Source organism: Trichosurus vulpecula, chromosome 1 (assembly GCF_011100635.1).
Source record: "Trichosurus vulpecula isolate mTriVul1 chromosome 1, mTriVul1.pri, whole genome shotgun sequence".
NCBI classification, from domain to species: domain Eukaryota; kingdom Metazoa; phylum Chordata; class Mammalia; order Diprotodontia; family Phalangeridae; genus Trichosurus; species Trichosurus vulpecula.
Window position 1 is genome coordinate 6945688 of NC_050573.1, and position 17918 is coordinate 6963605.

At 44.9% G+C, this 17918-nt stretch overlaps 1 gene segment (V, D, J or C); it reads left to right on the top strand.

Annotated features, from left to right (window-relative positions):
- Positions 1-9300: 9300 nt before the first annotated feature.
- Positions 9301-14232, top strand: LOC118847009. The segment is given in 4 exon segments: positions 9301-9346; positions 9511-9785; positions 10198-10374; positions 14185-14232. Coding segments are annotated over 4 exon segments (546 nt in total).
- Positions 14233-17918: the final 3686 nt, after the last annotated feature.

Sequence of the window (17918 nt, forward strand, 5' to 3'; positions counted from 1 at the left end):
AACTGATCCAACCATTTTAGAAAGCAATCTAGAATTATGCCCAAAGAGTTATTAAGCTATCAGTATACATTGACCCAGCAACATCACTATGAGTTGTATTTCCAGCAATGATTAGGGGAAAAGGAAAAGAACCTATATGTTCTACAATTTTTATAGCTGCTCTCTTTGTGGTGGAAAAGCACTGGAAATTGCTGGGGTGCCCATCAATTGTGGAATGGCTAAACAAGTTGTGGTCTACTATTGTGATGGAATATTAAGGGGTTGTAAGAAATGATGAGCTGGTGGTGGCGGGGAGCCAGGATGGCAGCTTAAAAACAGGGACTTGCTTAAGCTCTCCCCCAAATCCCTCCAAACACCTGTCAAAAATGACTCTAAACAAATTCTAAAGATACAGAACCCATGAAATAACAGAGGGAAACAAGTCTCCAGCCCAAAATGACCTGGATGGTTGCTGGGAAGGGTCTATTGCACTATGCTGGGAGTGGAGCACAGCCCAACATGGGCCATGGCAGGACAGACCAGGCAGATGGGGCAGAGAAGGCCTCAGGGCCCTGAATCACTGAACTGTGGCAGTTCCCAACTTCTCAACCCACAAACAGCAAAGACAACCGATCAGGTCAGTGGGAAAATGGCTGGATCTGGGTGGGGGAAATGCACCATCCAGCCACAGCCCTAGGGCAGCAGAGGTGGCTGCAGTAGCAGTGGCAGCAGTGGCAGCAGCAAAAGCAGGAGGAGCAAGGAGGCTCTTTCCAGCCCCAAGCCCACATTGTGGGAGGAATCAAGTGGTTGATCAAAGTAGGAGTGCAGGAGATAAGGCAAGGTTCTCTTGCTTTGCCCTGCTTGGATCTGGGTCACAGCCCTGGTTGGTGGCTCTTAGGGGAGGAGAAGCACCCATGTGGCAGAGCTTTAAGGTGTGTCATACAACCTCAGAATAGAAGTAGCTCTGAAAACAGCTGCTGAAAACCCCTGAAGCTGGGGACAAAGCACTCTGAAAGCAGTCGTACCCTGAGAAAAACCTCAAAAGTCAAGTAATTGGCTGGAAACATGAGCAAGCAGTGAAAAAAAGACTCAGACCACGGAGTCTTTCTTTGGTGACAAAGAAGATCAAAACATACAGCCAGAAGAAGTCAACAAAGTCAAAGATCCTACATCAAAAGGCTCCAAGAAAAATATGAATTGGTCTCAGGCCATGGAAGCGCTCAGAAAGGATTGGGAAAAATGAAGTAAGAGAAGTAGAGGAAAAATTGGGAAGAGAAATGAGAGTGACACAAAAAATCATGAAAAACAAGTCAACAACTTGCTAAAGGAGACCCAAAAAATACTGAAGAAAATAACACCTTAAAAAATAGACTAACCCAAATAGCAAAAGAGCTTCAAAAATCCTATGAGGAGAAGAATGCCTTGAAAGGCAAAATTGGCCAAATAGAAAAGAAGGTCCAAAAGACCAACGAAGAAAATACCACCTTAAAAATTTGATTGGAACAAGTGGAAGCCAGTGACTTTATGAGAAATCAAGAAATTATAAAACAGAATCAAAAGAAGAAAAAATGGAAGACAATGTGGAATATGTCATTGAAAAACAACTGACATCTAGAATAGACGCAGGAGAGGTAATTAAAAAACTATTGGATTACCTGAAAGCCATGATCAAAGAAAGAGCCTAGACATCATCTTCAAGAAATTACCAAGGAAAACTGCCCTGATATTCTAGAACCACAGGGTAAAATAGAAATTGAAAGAATTCACTGATTGCCTCTTGAAAAAGATCCCAAAAACTCCTAGGAATATTGTAGCCAAATTCTAGAGTTTCCAGGTCAAGGAGAAAATACTGCAAGCAGCCAGAAAGAAACAATTGGAGTATTGTAGAAATACGATCAGGATAATACAAGATCTAGCACCTTCTACATTAACACATCAAAGGGCTTGCAATATGATATTCCAGAGGTCAATGGAGCTAGGATTAAAACCAAGAATCATCTACCCAGCAAAAGTGAGTATAGTGTCCCAAGGCAAAATATGGATTTTCAATAAAAGAGAGGACTTTCAAGCTTTCTCAGTGAAAAGACCAAAGCTGAATAGAAAATTTGACTTTCAAATACAAGAATAAAGAGAAGCATGAAAAGGTAAAAAAGAAAGAGAAAATCATAACGGACTTACTAAAGTTGAACTGTTTTCTTTACATTCCTACATGGAAAAATGATATTTGTAACTCATGAGACCTTTGTCAGTATCAGGGTAGTTGAAGGAAATATACATATATATGTAGACAGAGGGCACAGAGTGAGCTGAATATGAAGGGATGATATCTAAAAAAAATAAAAGAAATTGAAGGGGTGAAAGAGGAATATGTTGAGAGAGGGAGAAAGGGAGTGATAGAATGGGGTACATTGCCTCACATAAAAATGGCAAGAAAAAGCAGTTCTGTTGGAAGAGAAGAGGGGTCACATGGGGGGGGAATGAGTGAATCTTGCTCTCATCAGATTTGACTTAATTAGGGAATAACATACACACTCAATTGGGTGTCTTACCCCACAGGAAAGTGGGGGGAAGGGGATAAAAAGGGGTGATGATAGAAGGGAGGGCAGATAGGGGGAGCAGGTAATCAAAATCAAACACTTTTGAAAAGGAACTTAGTCAAGGGAGAAAATTGAATAAAGGGGGACAGGATCCGATAGAGGGAAATATAGTTAGTCTTTCACAACATGAGTATTGTGGAAGTGTTTTACATAATGAAACATGTATGGCCTGTATTGAATTGCTTGGCTTTGGAGCTCAAAGTTTGAAAAGCAGATTCTCAAAAAGGAAGTTGTTTTTGCATGCATCTGAGAAATAAGATATATAGGGAATGGTGCATAGAAATCTATACTGCCCTACAAGAATGTAAGGGGAAAGGAGATGGGGGGGAGGGAGTGGGGTGAGAGAAGCAGGGGCTGACTGGGGAACAGGGCAATCAGAATATATGCCATCTTGGAGTGGAGGTGGAGGGTAGAAATCGGGAGAAAATTTGTAACTCAAAATCTTATGGCAATCAATGTGGAAAACGAAAATACTGAATAATAAAATAATTCTTGAGGAAGAAAAGAAATAGAATAAATAAATAGATAGACAAAGAAAAAAGAAAGAAAAAACTTGAAAGTTTGTGATTTCTTAAATTACAGTACTTCAAAAATGCATGATCAAATAGAGAATGACAAACCATTCCTCATTTTTAGCAGTACTATTCTTAATCTAATAACATTTAGATTATAAGAAAAATCACTTTTCTAAAAACACAGATGATACAATTGTTTACCAAATTACACAGTAAAAGAAAATTAAGAAACATAACAATACCATAAAAAATTATCATATATTTCAACTTGAAACAAAAGTAATTAATTACCAGTCTGGTCACCTTCATTTTTAGTCAAATATGTTTCCAAATTGCTTTACACAGAAAATTATTGATCTCATCACCATGGGCATAAACTTCAAATTTAAGAAAACCCATATAAAGTTACCCAAAATGTTTAATTAACCTGCTCCCACTACTTTCTTCACAATCAATTTATTTTCTTGCATTTGCTGCAAGTCAAAAGACTTCTCCAAGGTAACAGGGAATTCCCTAAGGAACTTGCTAACTAACAGGAGTGATGCTAAAGCTTGTATGGGAAAAGTAGGAGATTATCTGGCAGATATGCTAATTAGGTGATAACATACAACCTCGGTCACAGGTGGCATTCACTACTGGAAACCAGGGGAATGGGGGTTCTCAAGGGTCTATCTTTGGTCTATTATATCTGTAGCAAGATAGCTTTGAGAGTTGGTGTCCATAGCTTGACCTCTGGATTGAATATGATAATTTGGGAAATCAATATATGATAATTCTGTGGTTACAAGATAGTTCTGTTTTTACAACAGAACTTTTTCAGAGGTCAGCTTGTTTTGGTAGTGGGGAAAGATAGTTTATATTACTGGGGACCCACTTATGAGTAATTGTGGAGAAATGTAGTTTGTCTTATTGGAACCCACTCACGAGTTATTGCTAGGCATAGTGCCCTTGGGTGTGGAGAAAGCTGTCAGGGACATTATTTTGAAACTAGGGAAAAAGGTGATTTTTAAAACTGGGCTACAAACACAAGCACCCCATCAGGGTGGCTAGAGGAGGAGTCTAGGGAGGATTGTGATGGGAGTGGCCAGGAGACAGGGATGACTACAGGTATGATGCCAGGAATCAGGAGAACTGGATTCAGGGTGGGAAGTAGCTGAAGGCTATCTGGAGATAACAGACAGTGGAGGACTAGGCTAGGCTAAGGGTAACCGAGAATTGGACATAGCGATAATGAAAGGCCTAAAACCTGGATTGGCAAATCAGGAGAGACATCTTGGACCACTCTGAGCTTAAACAACCATAATGCTTTGCATGCTCTGCCATAACAGACATACCTTGCTTTGCTCACTGAGTGAACCCAAACTCTCCTGCAGGATTTTACTGACTGTGAACATTCTTCTGCCAAGGACCAGATGCCTTGAACCTGATGCTGTCTAGAATAATGCAACTTTTCTTATCTTGGTATTTATGGATATAAGAGATGACTGAACTTTTGTTTCCACAGAAATCATGTGATACATAATTTGTAAAACCTAAGGAGTCATGCTTTGCAGAAACTCTCTTATTCAGGAAATGAAAAGTGCAGTGAGGGATGCATCTCAATGGTGAAGCAGGCATTCCTTTCTTTGTCCTCTGAATAAACCTAGTGAATACCTTTCCATGTGTCAACAGCTCTCCACTGAGGAAGATGCACCTTAAGCCAAAACACCATCTTGAATAACGGAACTTTTTATGTTAATAAGGGGAAACACAGAGATCCTGGCGAAAACTCTCTTCTCAATGGACAAAAATACTTTCTCTGGCTATGGAGATCATAAAATCTGAGTGATGCAGACATCCTGGGATGAAATTAAAAGTATTTATGGCTTCTCATTCTTTTACTAAATAAAGTATAAAGAACATGAGGTTGAAAGGGGGAGCCCTGAAACACAGGAATGGGAAATGTAATAAGTGACAGAGCCGCACATGGGGGGGGTGCCCATGGGAGAGGCTAGGTGTTTTCTGATGGGCTGTGAACCCTGAAATACCCAGCCAATGGAGAACAGGGGAGGGAAATGTTAATTGTGATAGGGAGAAAAGTTGTGTATTTGTCTAAAACAAGTGTGCCTCTCAGGTTACCCTTTACCACAAGGGAGTGTCAGTCAGGTTACTCATTTGCAAGGATTTTAAATAAAAATCTTTTTTCCACTTGTTAGAAACATACTCACATTTTCTAGGAATAAGCAAGACTCATTGGGAAGTCAGGAACATTTTAATGATAATTTACATTTATTCCCCCCGAATAAATGGGTACCTCCCTTGAACAGAGTATAGGAGAAAGTACAATGGACTCAGATGGATGGCAGTCCTTTAATAGACCCTCACCTCAAATCTCCCGCCAGGCTCTTCATTGGCCAGACACAACCCCCTGACTGCCTACATCATGCCCTCCTCAAATGACTTGTTTAAGCATGTGTACAAGCCTCTGAACTTTCACCCCACCCACCTGAGGCCTGGTTTCTGCTAAAGCTGGGGGGTGGGGGAGGGGGAAAGGTACACCTTCAATTCTGTGGAAACAAAACTCGTCCTCCCATTCCTTACAACCTGAATTCATTATCCTCGATGCGGACTTATTCGTAAGATGATTTTTTCTTATATCTATACTACTATGACACTATCCTACTATGCCATCCATGTTTTGTGAGTCTATCCTGTTAAGAAACTCCTTTCTCATATAATGGTTAACACATATGGAGACTATATTTTGGCTAACACAGGTGTCCCGAGTCAGGAATGGAAGGAGAAGGAACACTCCCTAGCTCTAAGGACATAAAGTCTTCTTCTTCTGGCCTTTTCTTGAACTCATTTTTGAATGGCTCTGTGTGTGCACACATACACATCCCAGGCTTTGAGAGAAATCACCATGCCCATGCAACCTCATCCTGCTTGTTCTTTTGATCAAACCTCTGGGTAAGGGTGAAGCCCATTCTGTTTGTTCTCTGAACAAGCTTCTGGTATAGGCTGCCAGTTGACAATGTGCATAAGGTCCTTTCCCTCCTTCCATTGGATTAACAGTTGGGAACATAAGTTCAAGCTAAAAGACAATCCATCTTTTTAAGGAGCTTCCATATCTCAGGGAGAAGGCAAGTAAAAAAAAATCTTCCTGCCGACCTTCCCAGGGGCTGCCATTGGCCCTGTGGCCACCAGAGGGAGATGTTGGAATGAAGTTGGGGCCTGAGTTGGACTAAAATACCCCTGGGGACTCTTGGCTCCAGAGCTCTTGGTCTGCTGCCCTGTGGCCTGGGGGAGGCTCAGCTGATGTTGCCTTCCCAGGCCCTCCCACTGAGCTGTGGGCAGATGGAGAGCTGCCCCTCCCAATGTCCCACCTTTTGAGGGGACACTTCAGAATTCTCTTTGGCTCTAGAGTTTAAACAACATGCTCAAGTACTAAAAATGTGCAGAACAGTCTAATGATAAGGCATCGTTCAGCACTTACCCTGTGCCAGACACTGTGCACAGTGCAGGGGCACAATAACAAACAGGAGAAGTCTCCGCTGTCAAGGCCCTTCCCTTCTATTGGAGGACCCCAGATGCCCCAGAATGGGGAAGGAGAACGTAGAGAAATGCCAGGGACTTGGGGGAGGAAGGGGTCCTCTCAGCTGGGGGTTGGGGTAATGAGGAAAGGCCCCAGGCAAAAGAGGAAGCTAGAGCAAGAACCCCTAGAAAAGGCCTCCCACACTCACCCTCCCCTCCATCCACAGCTCTTTGTGATCTGCCTGAGGGTGGCAAAGGGCTCAGGCCCACAGGGACAGCCAGTATACAGTATTCACTGGGAACTTTTCGGGTTGCAACACAATGACAAGTGTTAGGTCATTTAGGCCTCAGCCCTGCCCTCGGAAGGAGGGGCTATTATGTTCCCATTTTACAGGCATGAGAACGGAGCCCCACATAGGTTAGGTGACCTGTCCAGGATCATACAACTCATAAGCCTCAGAGAGAGGAATTGAAGGCACATCTTCCTGACTCCAAGTCCCAAGCTCTAACCACTGTACCAACTAGCTGCAGGCTGCACAGAGAAGTGAGGCCTAGCACAGTGGGGATAATGTAAGAGGGGCTGAGACTGACACAGAATGAACTGAGGCTGGGGAGGAAAGCAAAGGACAAAGGAAAGGGGAAAGATAGAGACCAAAGCTGGAAGAGGATCATGGCTCAGGCTGGAAGGGAGGATGAGCTCAGAGAGGAGGTAAAGCTGGTCCTTTCTTTCTTTCTTTTTTCCTTCTCACCCACAGGCCAAAGTTGGCCACATTCCACACTTGCTTCCAAGGTCTGTGATGATCTCCCTGTGGAGCTCCTTCTCCATCAACATGATGCAGATGGAAACATGGACCTAAGGGTTAAAAAATAATATTAAGCACAGCTTTTCTAGTACTCTGTGAAGCCCAAGTTTATTCTGTAACCTGAAGCTGCCCTAAAGTCCTTTCCCGCTTATCTGGAACCCGTACCAAGAAAATTGCTTTTGCATCCCTTATCATATGCCCCCGTCCTTTCATTTTTAACCTGAGTCCTCCTGCTCGGTCCTTAAACCATGAAAAATTTCCTTTGTCTCCCTCATCCTATGTCACCCTGTCCTGTCTTTAACCTTTATGCGCCATAAAAACCTCTAAAACTACATCATCATTCTGAAACCTCTATATAAGCCTAACTCCCCCAAATATCAGGGTCTCACTTAGCTTTCTTCCTAGGAGACCCATACTGTTTTTCCATCAGTAAAGCTCCCAATGGCTACAGGGAAGGTCTAAGTGAATTCCTTCACACCTGAACCACATCCACCCACTCTAAGCCTCATCAAACCTACATGTCAATCCTTCCCTGTTCCAGGGTGGAAAGAAAAGGGAGGCCCAGCCCAGGGGAGATGATCTCAGAGGGGCTGAGTCCATAATGAGCTGGGACATGGAGGACTTCCCCAAGCCTTCTGAGGCTCACCATGTGTCATAGGGATGGGGTTTGGTTGGTTTCCCTGACTCTTGTGGTTGGGCTCTAGGTGTCCAGAGAGACCTCACCTTCCCCATCTGGCCTGAAGCATCATATGCAGAGGCCAGAGGATACGACAGTCAAAGAGGATACCCTGAATGCTGAGAGAGTTCTCACATGCCAATCAACTGTTTTCTAAAATTTTTAATAAATTTTTTAAAATAAGTAAAAAATTTAATATTCTTCAATTTTGCCCCTAACTTTGGTTCCTAAAGGGCCTCAATGTTTGGAGAATCTGCTTAGAATCAGAGATGAAAACAGGCCCTTTTGGGCTGGATCAGTGGAGGCCAGAGCTGGAAGGGAGCTTAGAGATCCCCTGGTCCAACCACCCTCATTTTACCAATGCGGAAGGGAGGCCCACAGAGAAGATGTGTCTGGATTCTGTCCTCTGCAGTCCCCTGGGAGGCCTGAACAGCAAGAGCCCCAGGGGATGTGGGGGCAGAAGCTGGGCCCACTGTCTGTTACAATTGTTCCTTTGGATGGTCATGAAGGCAGCTCTGGACTGGAGGCCAGGCAAGGCAACAAGCATTTCTTAATCCTTCCTGTGCACCAGGCCCTGTGCTAAGTGCTGGGGATTCTAGTGCAAATAAACGGAGAAGCCCTGCCCTCTTGCAGCTTCTATTCTAACAGAGGAAGACAGCCCAGGAAAGGATCTCCCAGTGATGGGGGAGATACGTCCCCATTCTACTGTGTTCCTGAAGCCTCCAGAGTCACAGGCACAGGTGGAGGGGATGAAGCCTGGCAGTCCCCAAGCAGGTCTGGGGGGGAAGTCACCAATGGGAGGTGAGGGCAGCATGATGGAGGGATGGGCCATGGTGAGAAGGCCCCAGTGCACAGGGAAGGTCCAGGAGGAGAAAACCGTTGAACTACATTGAAAAGGTCGTGGAGCATCAGACACAGGCCTGGGGGTGGGAAATAAACCGGACTCCCAGAATCCCAAACTCTCAGAGCTGGAAATGACCTCAGGGGACATGATGACCCTCCCCTGCCAGAGAAAGACCTGCCCCCTCTGCCCCAGGAGCCCACAGGGTCAGTCAGTCATCGCCTGATGCCCCTCCTTCAGGGATCCAGAGCAGGAGCAGATTTGCATGTAGGGGCCTCCTCCCTGCAGGGCCTGGGCTGGTCTTAAGAGAGCCCTGGGGGAGCCCAGCCCCAGCTGGGGAGCCTCAGGACACAGAGCTCTGGGAGGAACCTTGACCATGGCCTGGATCTCTCTGCTGTTCTCACTCCTCACTGTCTACACAGGTGAGGCTTCCCTGGGTCTCCTCCCTGTGCCTCAGGCCCCACAATGTCTCAGACCAGGCCTAGTCCTGCCCTGAGCTCATCCTGAAGCTGCTTGAGGGGTCAGCATCTCCTTGGGGGAGAGAGGCCCCTGCCTCTGACCACTCTCTTCTTTCCTTCTCTTGCAGGTTCTGGGGCCTCCTCTGTGCTGACTCAGCCATCTTCTGTGTCCAAAAGCCTGGGAGAGATGGCCTCCATCTCCTGTGCTGGGGATGCACTTAGAAGTTACCATGCACACTGGTACCAGCAGAAACCTGGCCAGGCCCCTAAGCTGGTGATTTATAGTAGTAACAGCAGGGCCTCAGGGATCCCTGACAGATTCTCTGGCTCCAGATCAGGGAACACGGCCACCCTGAGGATCTCTGGGCTCCAGGCTGAGGATGAGGCTGACTATTACTGTCAGGTGTGGGATAGTGGTCCTCCTCACAGTGACACAGACTGATGGGGAAGTGAGACAAAAACCCCTCCCAGGCCTGCTCCCCCTGTGCCCTCCCCTCTGGGCTCCAGAGAGGTGCCTGCTGAGCACAGAACAGAAACAGCTCCTCCCTCAGGGCCCTTCTCCCCCTCCTCTTCTCCCTGGCTGGCCCCTTCCCCCTCTCTGACCCTCCCACTCTAAGGCTGCGTCCCTCTCCCCAGCCCCTCATCTGCTCCCTCTCTCCCTCCACGTGTTGTCCTCTCATTCCTGGAGTTCTGCTGCCCCCCTGAAAGCCTGTTTTGGCCTCTCCCCAGCTTTGAAAGCTGTTCTGGTGCCAGGATCCAGGAGTCAGGAGGGAGCCCTCTGAAGACCTCCCTAATTCTGCTCCAAACTGCCTCAGAATGCATCCAGGAGCAGGGAAGCAGCTAAGCAGCCAGACAAGAATGCTGAATCACACTGGGCTGGGGGTAGCAGCAGCATCCAGGCTCACAGCAAGGGCCCTGCAGCAAGGCTCCAAGTGGGGGACAAATCACCATCCAGGCCCCACCTTCCTGCTAACCAGCAGCCCCCTAAGCAAGTGAGCAGTCTGTACTGCCAAATAAGGCCCCACCCCAATGACCCCTCCCCCAGCACAAGCCACCAGGAAGCCTGACTCTTAGTGATGCCTGGCCACGGTTGCTGAACCCTACATTCAGGGGAGGCCAACATGGAATCCCCACTCCCAGTACAAGCCAGAAGGGAAGCCTGCCCTCCTGGGAAAGCAAGCAGCTAAGCCCAGAGAGATGTTCAGTGAAATCCAGCAGTGAGACCCAGGGCCCCAGCACTAAACCCTTGGCAGCTGTTGTGGTGGAAGCATCTCAGAGAATTCAGTCAGACCACCTCTGATCCAAGTATAGGCATTTATTGAGATTTGTGCCTCCCATGAAACAGGCTAAGTTCCAAGAGGAACCAGCAACTTCAGAAAAAGCAAAATGGATTTTTATAGGGGAAAGATACTGATTACACAAGCAAAATTTAGGTAGAATATAACAATATGATTAATATTTAAAAGGTAGGAGGAGTTTGTTAAGGGATTAGGTAATAGAGGAGGGGTCCCAGCCACAGTGGAACTGTACATGCCATTACCCACAATGTATACAGAAAAACCAATGGGGAGGTGAGTACGTATGATAGTGATATTACAATCAGACTTTCTACCTCATAGGTTTACTCTCGGTCAGTTCTTTACTATTCCTGAGCAGGTGCCTACTTACAAAAAGTCCCTTCTAGTATGTTGGCGTCCACATCCTGCTTGGGCATCCTAGTGGTGCTGCTTTCTGATTGGCTGAGTATTGTGGTCCTGCCTAAGGCTAGATGGATGTGGTTATGGTTGAGTACATGGACAGACCTGCTGTTTCTGTGAGAAATTATACCGCAAGCAGCCAGAAGGAAACAATTCGCTTATTTTGGAAAGACAATGAGGATAATACAAGATCTAGCAGCTTCTACATTAAGGGATAGAAGGGGTTGGAATATGATATTCCAGAGGACAAAGAGCTAGGATTAAAACTAAGAATCACCTCTCCAGAAAAACTGAGTATGATGCTCCAAGGCAAAATATCGATTTTCAATAAAATAGAGGACCTTCAAGTTTTCTCAGTGAAAAGACCAGAGCTGAATAGAAAATTTGACGTTCAAATATAAGAATCAAGAGAAGCATGAAAAGGTATACAAGAAAGAGAAAATCACAAGGGACTTACTAAAGTTGAACTGTTTTGTTTACATTCCTATATGGAAAGACAGTATTTGTAACTCACCAGACCTTTCTCAGTATTAGGGAAGTTGAAGGGAAAATACATATGTATATTGAATAAATTGAATAATGGGGGACAGGATAAGATGGAGGGAAATATAGTTAGTCTTTCACAACATGAGTATTGTGGAAGTGTTTTACATAATGATACATGTGTGGCCTATATTGAATTGCTTGCCTTTGGAACTCAGTTTTAAAAGCAAATTCTCGAAAAAAAAAGTTGTTTTTGCGTGCAACTGAGAAATAAGATATATAGGGAATGGGACATAGAAATCTATACTGCCCTACAAGAAAGTAAGGGGAAAGGAGATGGGGGGAAGGGAGTGGGGTGACAGAAGGGGGGATGACTGGGGAACAGGACAATCAAAATATATACCAGCTTGGAGTGGGGGGGAGGGTAGAAATTGGGAGAAAATTTGTAACTCAAAATCTTATGGCAATCAATGTGGAAAACAAAAATATTGAATAATACAATAATTGTTAAGGAAAAAAGAAAAAGAATAAATAAAAAATAGATAAAGAAAGAAAGAGAAAGAAGGGAGGAAAGAAAGAAAGGAAGGAAGAAAGGAAGGAAGGAAGAAAATAAAGAAGAAAAAACTTGGAAGTTTGTCATTTCTTAAATTACAGTACTTCAAAAATGCATGGTCAAATAGAAGGACTTACCCCATTCTCATTTTTAGCAGTACTATTCTTAATCTAATAACATAGATTATAAGAAAAATTGCTTTTCTAAAAACACAGATGATACAATTGATTACCAAATTACACAGTAAAAGAAAATTTAGAAATATAACAATACCATAAACAATTATCATATATTTCAACTTGAAACAAAACTAATTAATTACCAGTCTGGTCACCTTAATTTTTAGTCAAATATGTTTCGAAATTACACAGAAAATTATTCGTCTCGTCGCCATGGGCATAAACTTCAAATTTAAGAAAACCCATATAAAGTTACCCAAAATGTTTAATTAACCTCCTCCCACTACTTTCCTCACAATCAATTTATTTTCTTGCATTTGCTGCAAGTCAGAAGGCTTTCTGGCATGTATGGATCCCTAGGTTTTTAAGTCATATATTGCATGATCTCTGGGGAAGCAATAGCTTTCATCATTCATTACATTGCGTAGACTCTTAAGGAATCTGAACATTGGTAATGCTAGTGTAAGCAAGCCAGATTGGGTCTGAGCACTTTCATGAAAACAAGATGGATCTTATACACAGAAAGACTGAGGGAGGGATGGAGGGGATGGTGAAGTAGTCTGGGGTTTTTCACAACAATGCTACTTGCAGCTACTGTGGCTGTGTAGGACCAACAACACCAGCACACAGGAGGGGTGCTAGCACAGGTTCTCTGATCTACTTTCCTAAGGAAAGCAACTTTAAAGGCTTTATAATATCCCTTTAATTAAACATACATATATGCTTCACCTAGTTCAGGGGAAAAGTCAGCACCCTGAACTTTAGAGAAATCACAAGCAGAAATTATATAAACAGAGCAAATGACACAAATCAGCAGACAGAGCTTCTAACTGTCTGTCCATAGCAATCCATACATACATAATTAGCAGAGAGAACCACCAACATCTGGGTTTTCAAAGCTGGGGGCTCCTTAGCAGCTACCCAGAGTTTCTTCTGGTGAAATCATAGGAATGCTCTTCCAATGAGTGAGCCCCAAAGCAAAATGCTAATCTCCAAGGAGATATACACTTCTCCAAGATAACAGGGAATTCCCTAAGGAACTTGCTAACTAACAGTGGTGATGCTATAGCTTATATAGGAAAATTAGCGGTTTATCTGGCAGATATATTATTTAGGTGATAACTTACAACCTCGGTCACAGGTGTCATTCCCTACTGGAAACCAGGGGAAGGGGAGTTCTCAAGGGTGTGTTTTTGGTCTATTACATCTATAGCAACATAGTTTTGAGAGTTAGTGTCCATAGCTTCACCTCTGGATTGAATATGATAATTTGGGAAATCAATATATGTAATTCTGTGGTTACAAGACAGTTCTGTTTTTACAATAGAATTTCCTCAGAGGTCAGCTTGTTTTGGTAGTGGGGAAAGATAGTTTATATTACTGGGGACCCACTTATGAGTAATTGTGGAGAAATGTAGTTTGTCTTATTGGAACCCACTCATGAGTTATTGCTAGGCATAGTGTCCTTGGGTGTGGAGAAAGCTGTCAGGGATATTGTTTTGAAACTAGGGAGAAAGGCGATTTTTAAATCTGGGCTCCAAACACAAGCACCTCATCAGGGTGACTAGAGGAGGAGTATAGGGAGGATAGTGATGGGAGTGTCCAGTAGACAAGGATGACTGCAGGTATGATACCAGGAATCAAGAGAAGGGGATTCAGGGTGGGAAGTAGCTGAAGGCTACCTGGAGATAAAAGACAGTGGAGGACTAGGGTAGGTTAAGGGTAACTGAGAAATGGACATAGCGATAATGAAAGGCCTAAAACCTGGATTGGCAAATCAGGAGAGACATCTTGGCCCACTCTGAGCTTAACCTACCATAAGGCTTTCGTGTTCTGCCATAACAGACATACCTTGCTTTGCTCTCTCAGTGAACACAAACTCTCCTGCAGGATTCTACCGACTATGAACATTCTTCTGCCAAGGACCAGATGCCTTGAACCTGATGCTATCTAGAATAGTGCAACTTTTCTTATCTCGGTATTTTATGGATATAAGAGATGACTGAACTTGTGTTTCCACAAAAATCATATGATACATAATTTGTAAAACCTAAGGAGTCATACTTTGCAGAAACTCTCTTATTCAGGAAATGAAAAGTGCAGTGAGGGATGCAGCTCAGTGGTAGAGCAGGCATTCCTTTCTTTGTCCTCTGAGTAAACCTAGTGAATACTTTTCCCTGTGTCAACAGCTCTCCATTGAGGAAGATGCACCTTGAGCCAAGACACCATCTTGAATAATGAAACTTTTTTATGTTAATGGTAGGGCAAATACAGAGATCCTGGCATCAACTCTCTTCTCAATTGAGAAAATTCCTTTCTCTGGCTATGGAGATCATAAAATCTGAGTGATGCAGACATCCTGGGTTAACATTAAAAGCCTTTATGGCTTGTCATTCTTTTACCAAATAAAGTATAAAGAACATGAGGTTGAAAGGGGGAGCCTGAAACACAGGAATGGGAAATTTAATCAGTGGCAGTGCCCCACATGGGGGTGCCCATGCGAGAGGTTAGGTGTTTTCTGATGGGCTGTGAACCCTGAAATGCCCCAGCCAATGGGGAACAGTGGAGGGAAATGCTAATCGGTAGGGAGAAAAGCTGTGTATTTATCTAAAACAAGTGTGCTTGTCAGGTTACCCTTTACCAGAGGGGAGTGTCAATCAGGTTACCCATTTACAAGGACTTTAAATAAAAATCTTTTTCCCCTTGTTAGAAACATACTCACATTTTCTAGGAATAAGCAAGACTCATTGGGAAGTCAGGAACATTCTAATGATAATTTACACTTATTCCCCCTGAATAAATGGGTACCGCCCTTGAACAGAGTATAGGAGAAAGTACAATGGACTCAGATGGATGCCAGTCCTTTGATAGACCCTGTTGTGCCAAAAAAAAAAAAGCGAGTGAGACCCCGATTTAAATTTAGATGTGGATTTAATGAAACGTGAGATAAGGGAAAGAACACAATTAGATTTCCGTTGAGAAGGGAGCACAAACAGTAGGGTCCGTGGAGATGGGAGTAAAAACACTGGGGTCCATAGAGATGGGAGTAAAAACAGTGGGGTGAGCTTGGGCAAGATGGAGAAACTGAAAGGGGGGTTAGGGCATAACATTCCCCACTTTCTTTTCAAAGTGTGTCAATTCTTTGACACATTCTCAGGGCATTTGTCACAAGAATCAGGAGGACTGGAATTTGTCAATCAGTAATGGAGATCCCCAATCAATAGTAGTTTAACAGAGTTTATGCGGAACTTAACAAATTGCAGAAAATGATTAATGAGGCAGGGGCCCACAACCAGAGCTATAATGAAGAGGAGGAGGGGGCCAGCCAGGGTCGTCACCAGGGTAGTGAGCCAAGGGGATCTACGCAACAGGGACTGGTACCAGTTCTCAGAGTTTTCCAGCTCCCTTTGTCTATTGGCAATATTTTGGCATACCAACCTCAGACTTTCCTGCACCACACCAGCGTTGTTAGCATAGAAACAACAAGCCTCTCCCAGGGCCACACATAGGCCACCCTGCTTGAGAAAAAGAAGGTCAAGGCCTCTGCGGTTCTGGAGGGCCACCTCCGCCAACGAGTCCACTTGTTTTTCTAGGACTGAGATGGACTGCTCTATGTGGTTGAGGTCAGTGTTTACCTGTGCACTTAAGGCCTTATAGTTGAGATTCCCTTTGACTAGGGCTGCCATCCCAGTGGCGATGGAGCCCACAAGCCCCAGGCCCACTAAGGTGGGGATACGGAGTGGTATTGCTCACATTTGACAGTAACTTGGTTGCCCTTCAGGGGATAAATAGTGCCAGCCTGCCTCACCCAGGAGGAGGGAAACGCGGGGAATTATGGCCACCAAGATGCACAGGGGGCCCTCCAGGGGTTGTTTGTGTCTGAGGAACACAGTAGCAGAGACACACTGGGTAAGGCCATCGTGATATGCCCACCACGCTCCTGGAGCGGCCGGGAAGTAGTCTGAGCTGGAGGCCTGAATCTCCTGAGTTTGTTTGCAAATGGAGCCATACTGAGAACTGGATAAAGTGGTGTTAGATGATGTAAGGCAAAGGCCTGTTCCCTGTACATCCCCAAGGGTGAGCCGTGGTTGGTTCCACTCACAGTTCTCTGTAGGGGTGATGGAGGCATTTAGTGCCACCACTACATAGTAAGGACGCTGGGGCTTAACACAGATCCAACAACTTTTGCCCAGTATGTGGTTAGAGCTGTTAAGTGCCTTATGAACAGCCGATAAAAGGGCAAGCAAGGAAACCTGATAGGTGTGGGGTTCCTGAGTAATAAGTGTTGGGGCAGGGATGGCTAGATTCCCTAATGGGGCAGGGATGGCCAGGTCCCCTATTGGGCCAATGGGATGGGGACCTGGTAAAGGCTTCTTGGTCACAGTCACGGTCACCGTCTCTCCCACGTGTGGCAACCCCATGGTCACCCAAGGGATAATAATGAGTCCCAGTACCCGAGAGATCGGGCCTCTCCAGGCTGGGTCCAAAGTGTTTAGGACAATAAGATCAGGTTTGGGGTGCCAGGGGTCGGCCTTGAATATACGGATATGGAGTAACGGGTCCGAGGGTTGGCTGAGCCCCTAGTGCTGCCCAGTGGGACACACAGGGAGTCACTAAGGTGAGTTGAGGGGAGGGTGTAGGCCATGATACAAGGGCAGTCACATGTGGTTGGGCATCCTGAAGTAGAACAGAGCAGGTAGCCTGCGTCTGCTGGTGGGGCCTCAAACGGACTTGGCTGGGGAAAAAGGCCATTGAAGGGGAGTTGGATGTCTTTGGGATTTTGGAAAGTCCAGGACTGTTTGTTCCCTGTAGTGATTACCCAAGCAGAGCTTAGCTTGGGGGCATGGGGATTGCCAGGGACCACAGAAACAGTTAATAGGAAGGTAAGGGGTTAATAGGAAGATCAAGAAGGAGATCAGAACAGTCTTAGCTTTGGGGGGTCATGAAGAGCCTATGCCTTCCGTTGTGCGGATGTTGCTGCTTTCATACGGCTGTGGTGGAGCCAGACAGGAATGGAGTTAACTTTGAATGCAGACGGGGTGGTCAGGGTGACAGTGTAAGGGTTCTTCCCCTTAGGCTCGAGACCAAAGGCTGTATGTTTTCGGGTTAGGACAGAGTCCCCAAGCTGGAAGCAGTGGAGGTGGTCAGAAGTTGGAGTAGGCAAGGCTTCCCGGACAGATTTATGAAGCTGAGACTGGGTATGTTGCAGACCCTGTAAGAACTTAATGAGGGAAGCATTAATAGGAGGGGGGGCTGCCCAAAAAGAATTTCAGAGGGGCCAAACCTGGTTTATTAGGAGTGCATCTGCTGCGGAGCAGGGCCAGGGGGAACAGAGTAACCCAGTTCTCCTGGGTTTCCACATAGATAGATCTTTAAGGGTGTGGTTTGCTCATTCAACCTAACCAGAGTTCTCTGAGGCCATGGGAACACCTTAAGATACTTTAGCAACAAAGCTAGGACCATTATATGAGCCAATGCAAGGGGGAAGGCTGAAACGGGGATCAATTCATTCAAAAGTTTCTTTACAACCATCCGGGCTGCCTTCAGCAAGACCAAGAGATATTTAAAACCTGCTGCTGGTGGCTTGACTTCAGCAAAATCCATTTCCCAATGTTTCCCTGGTT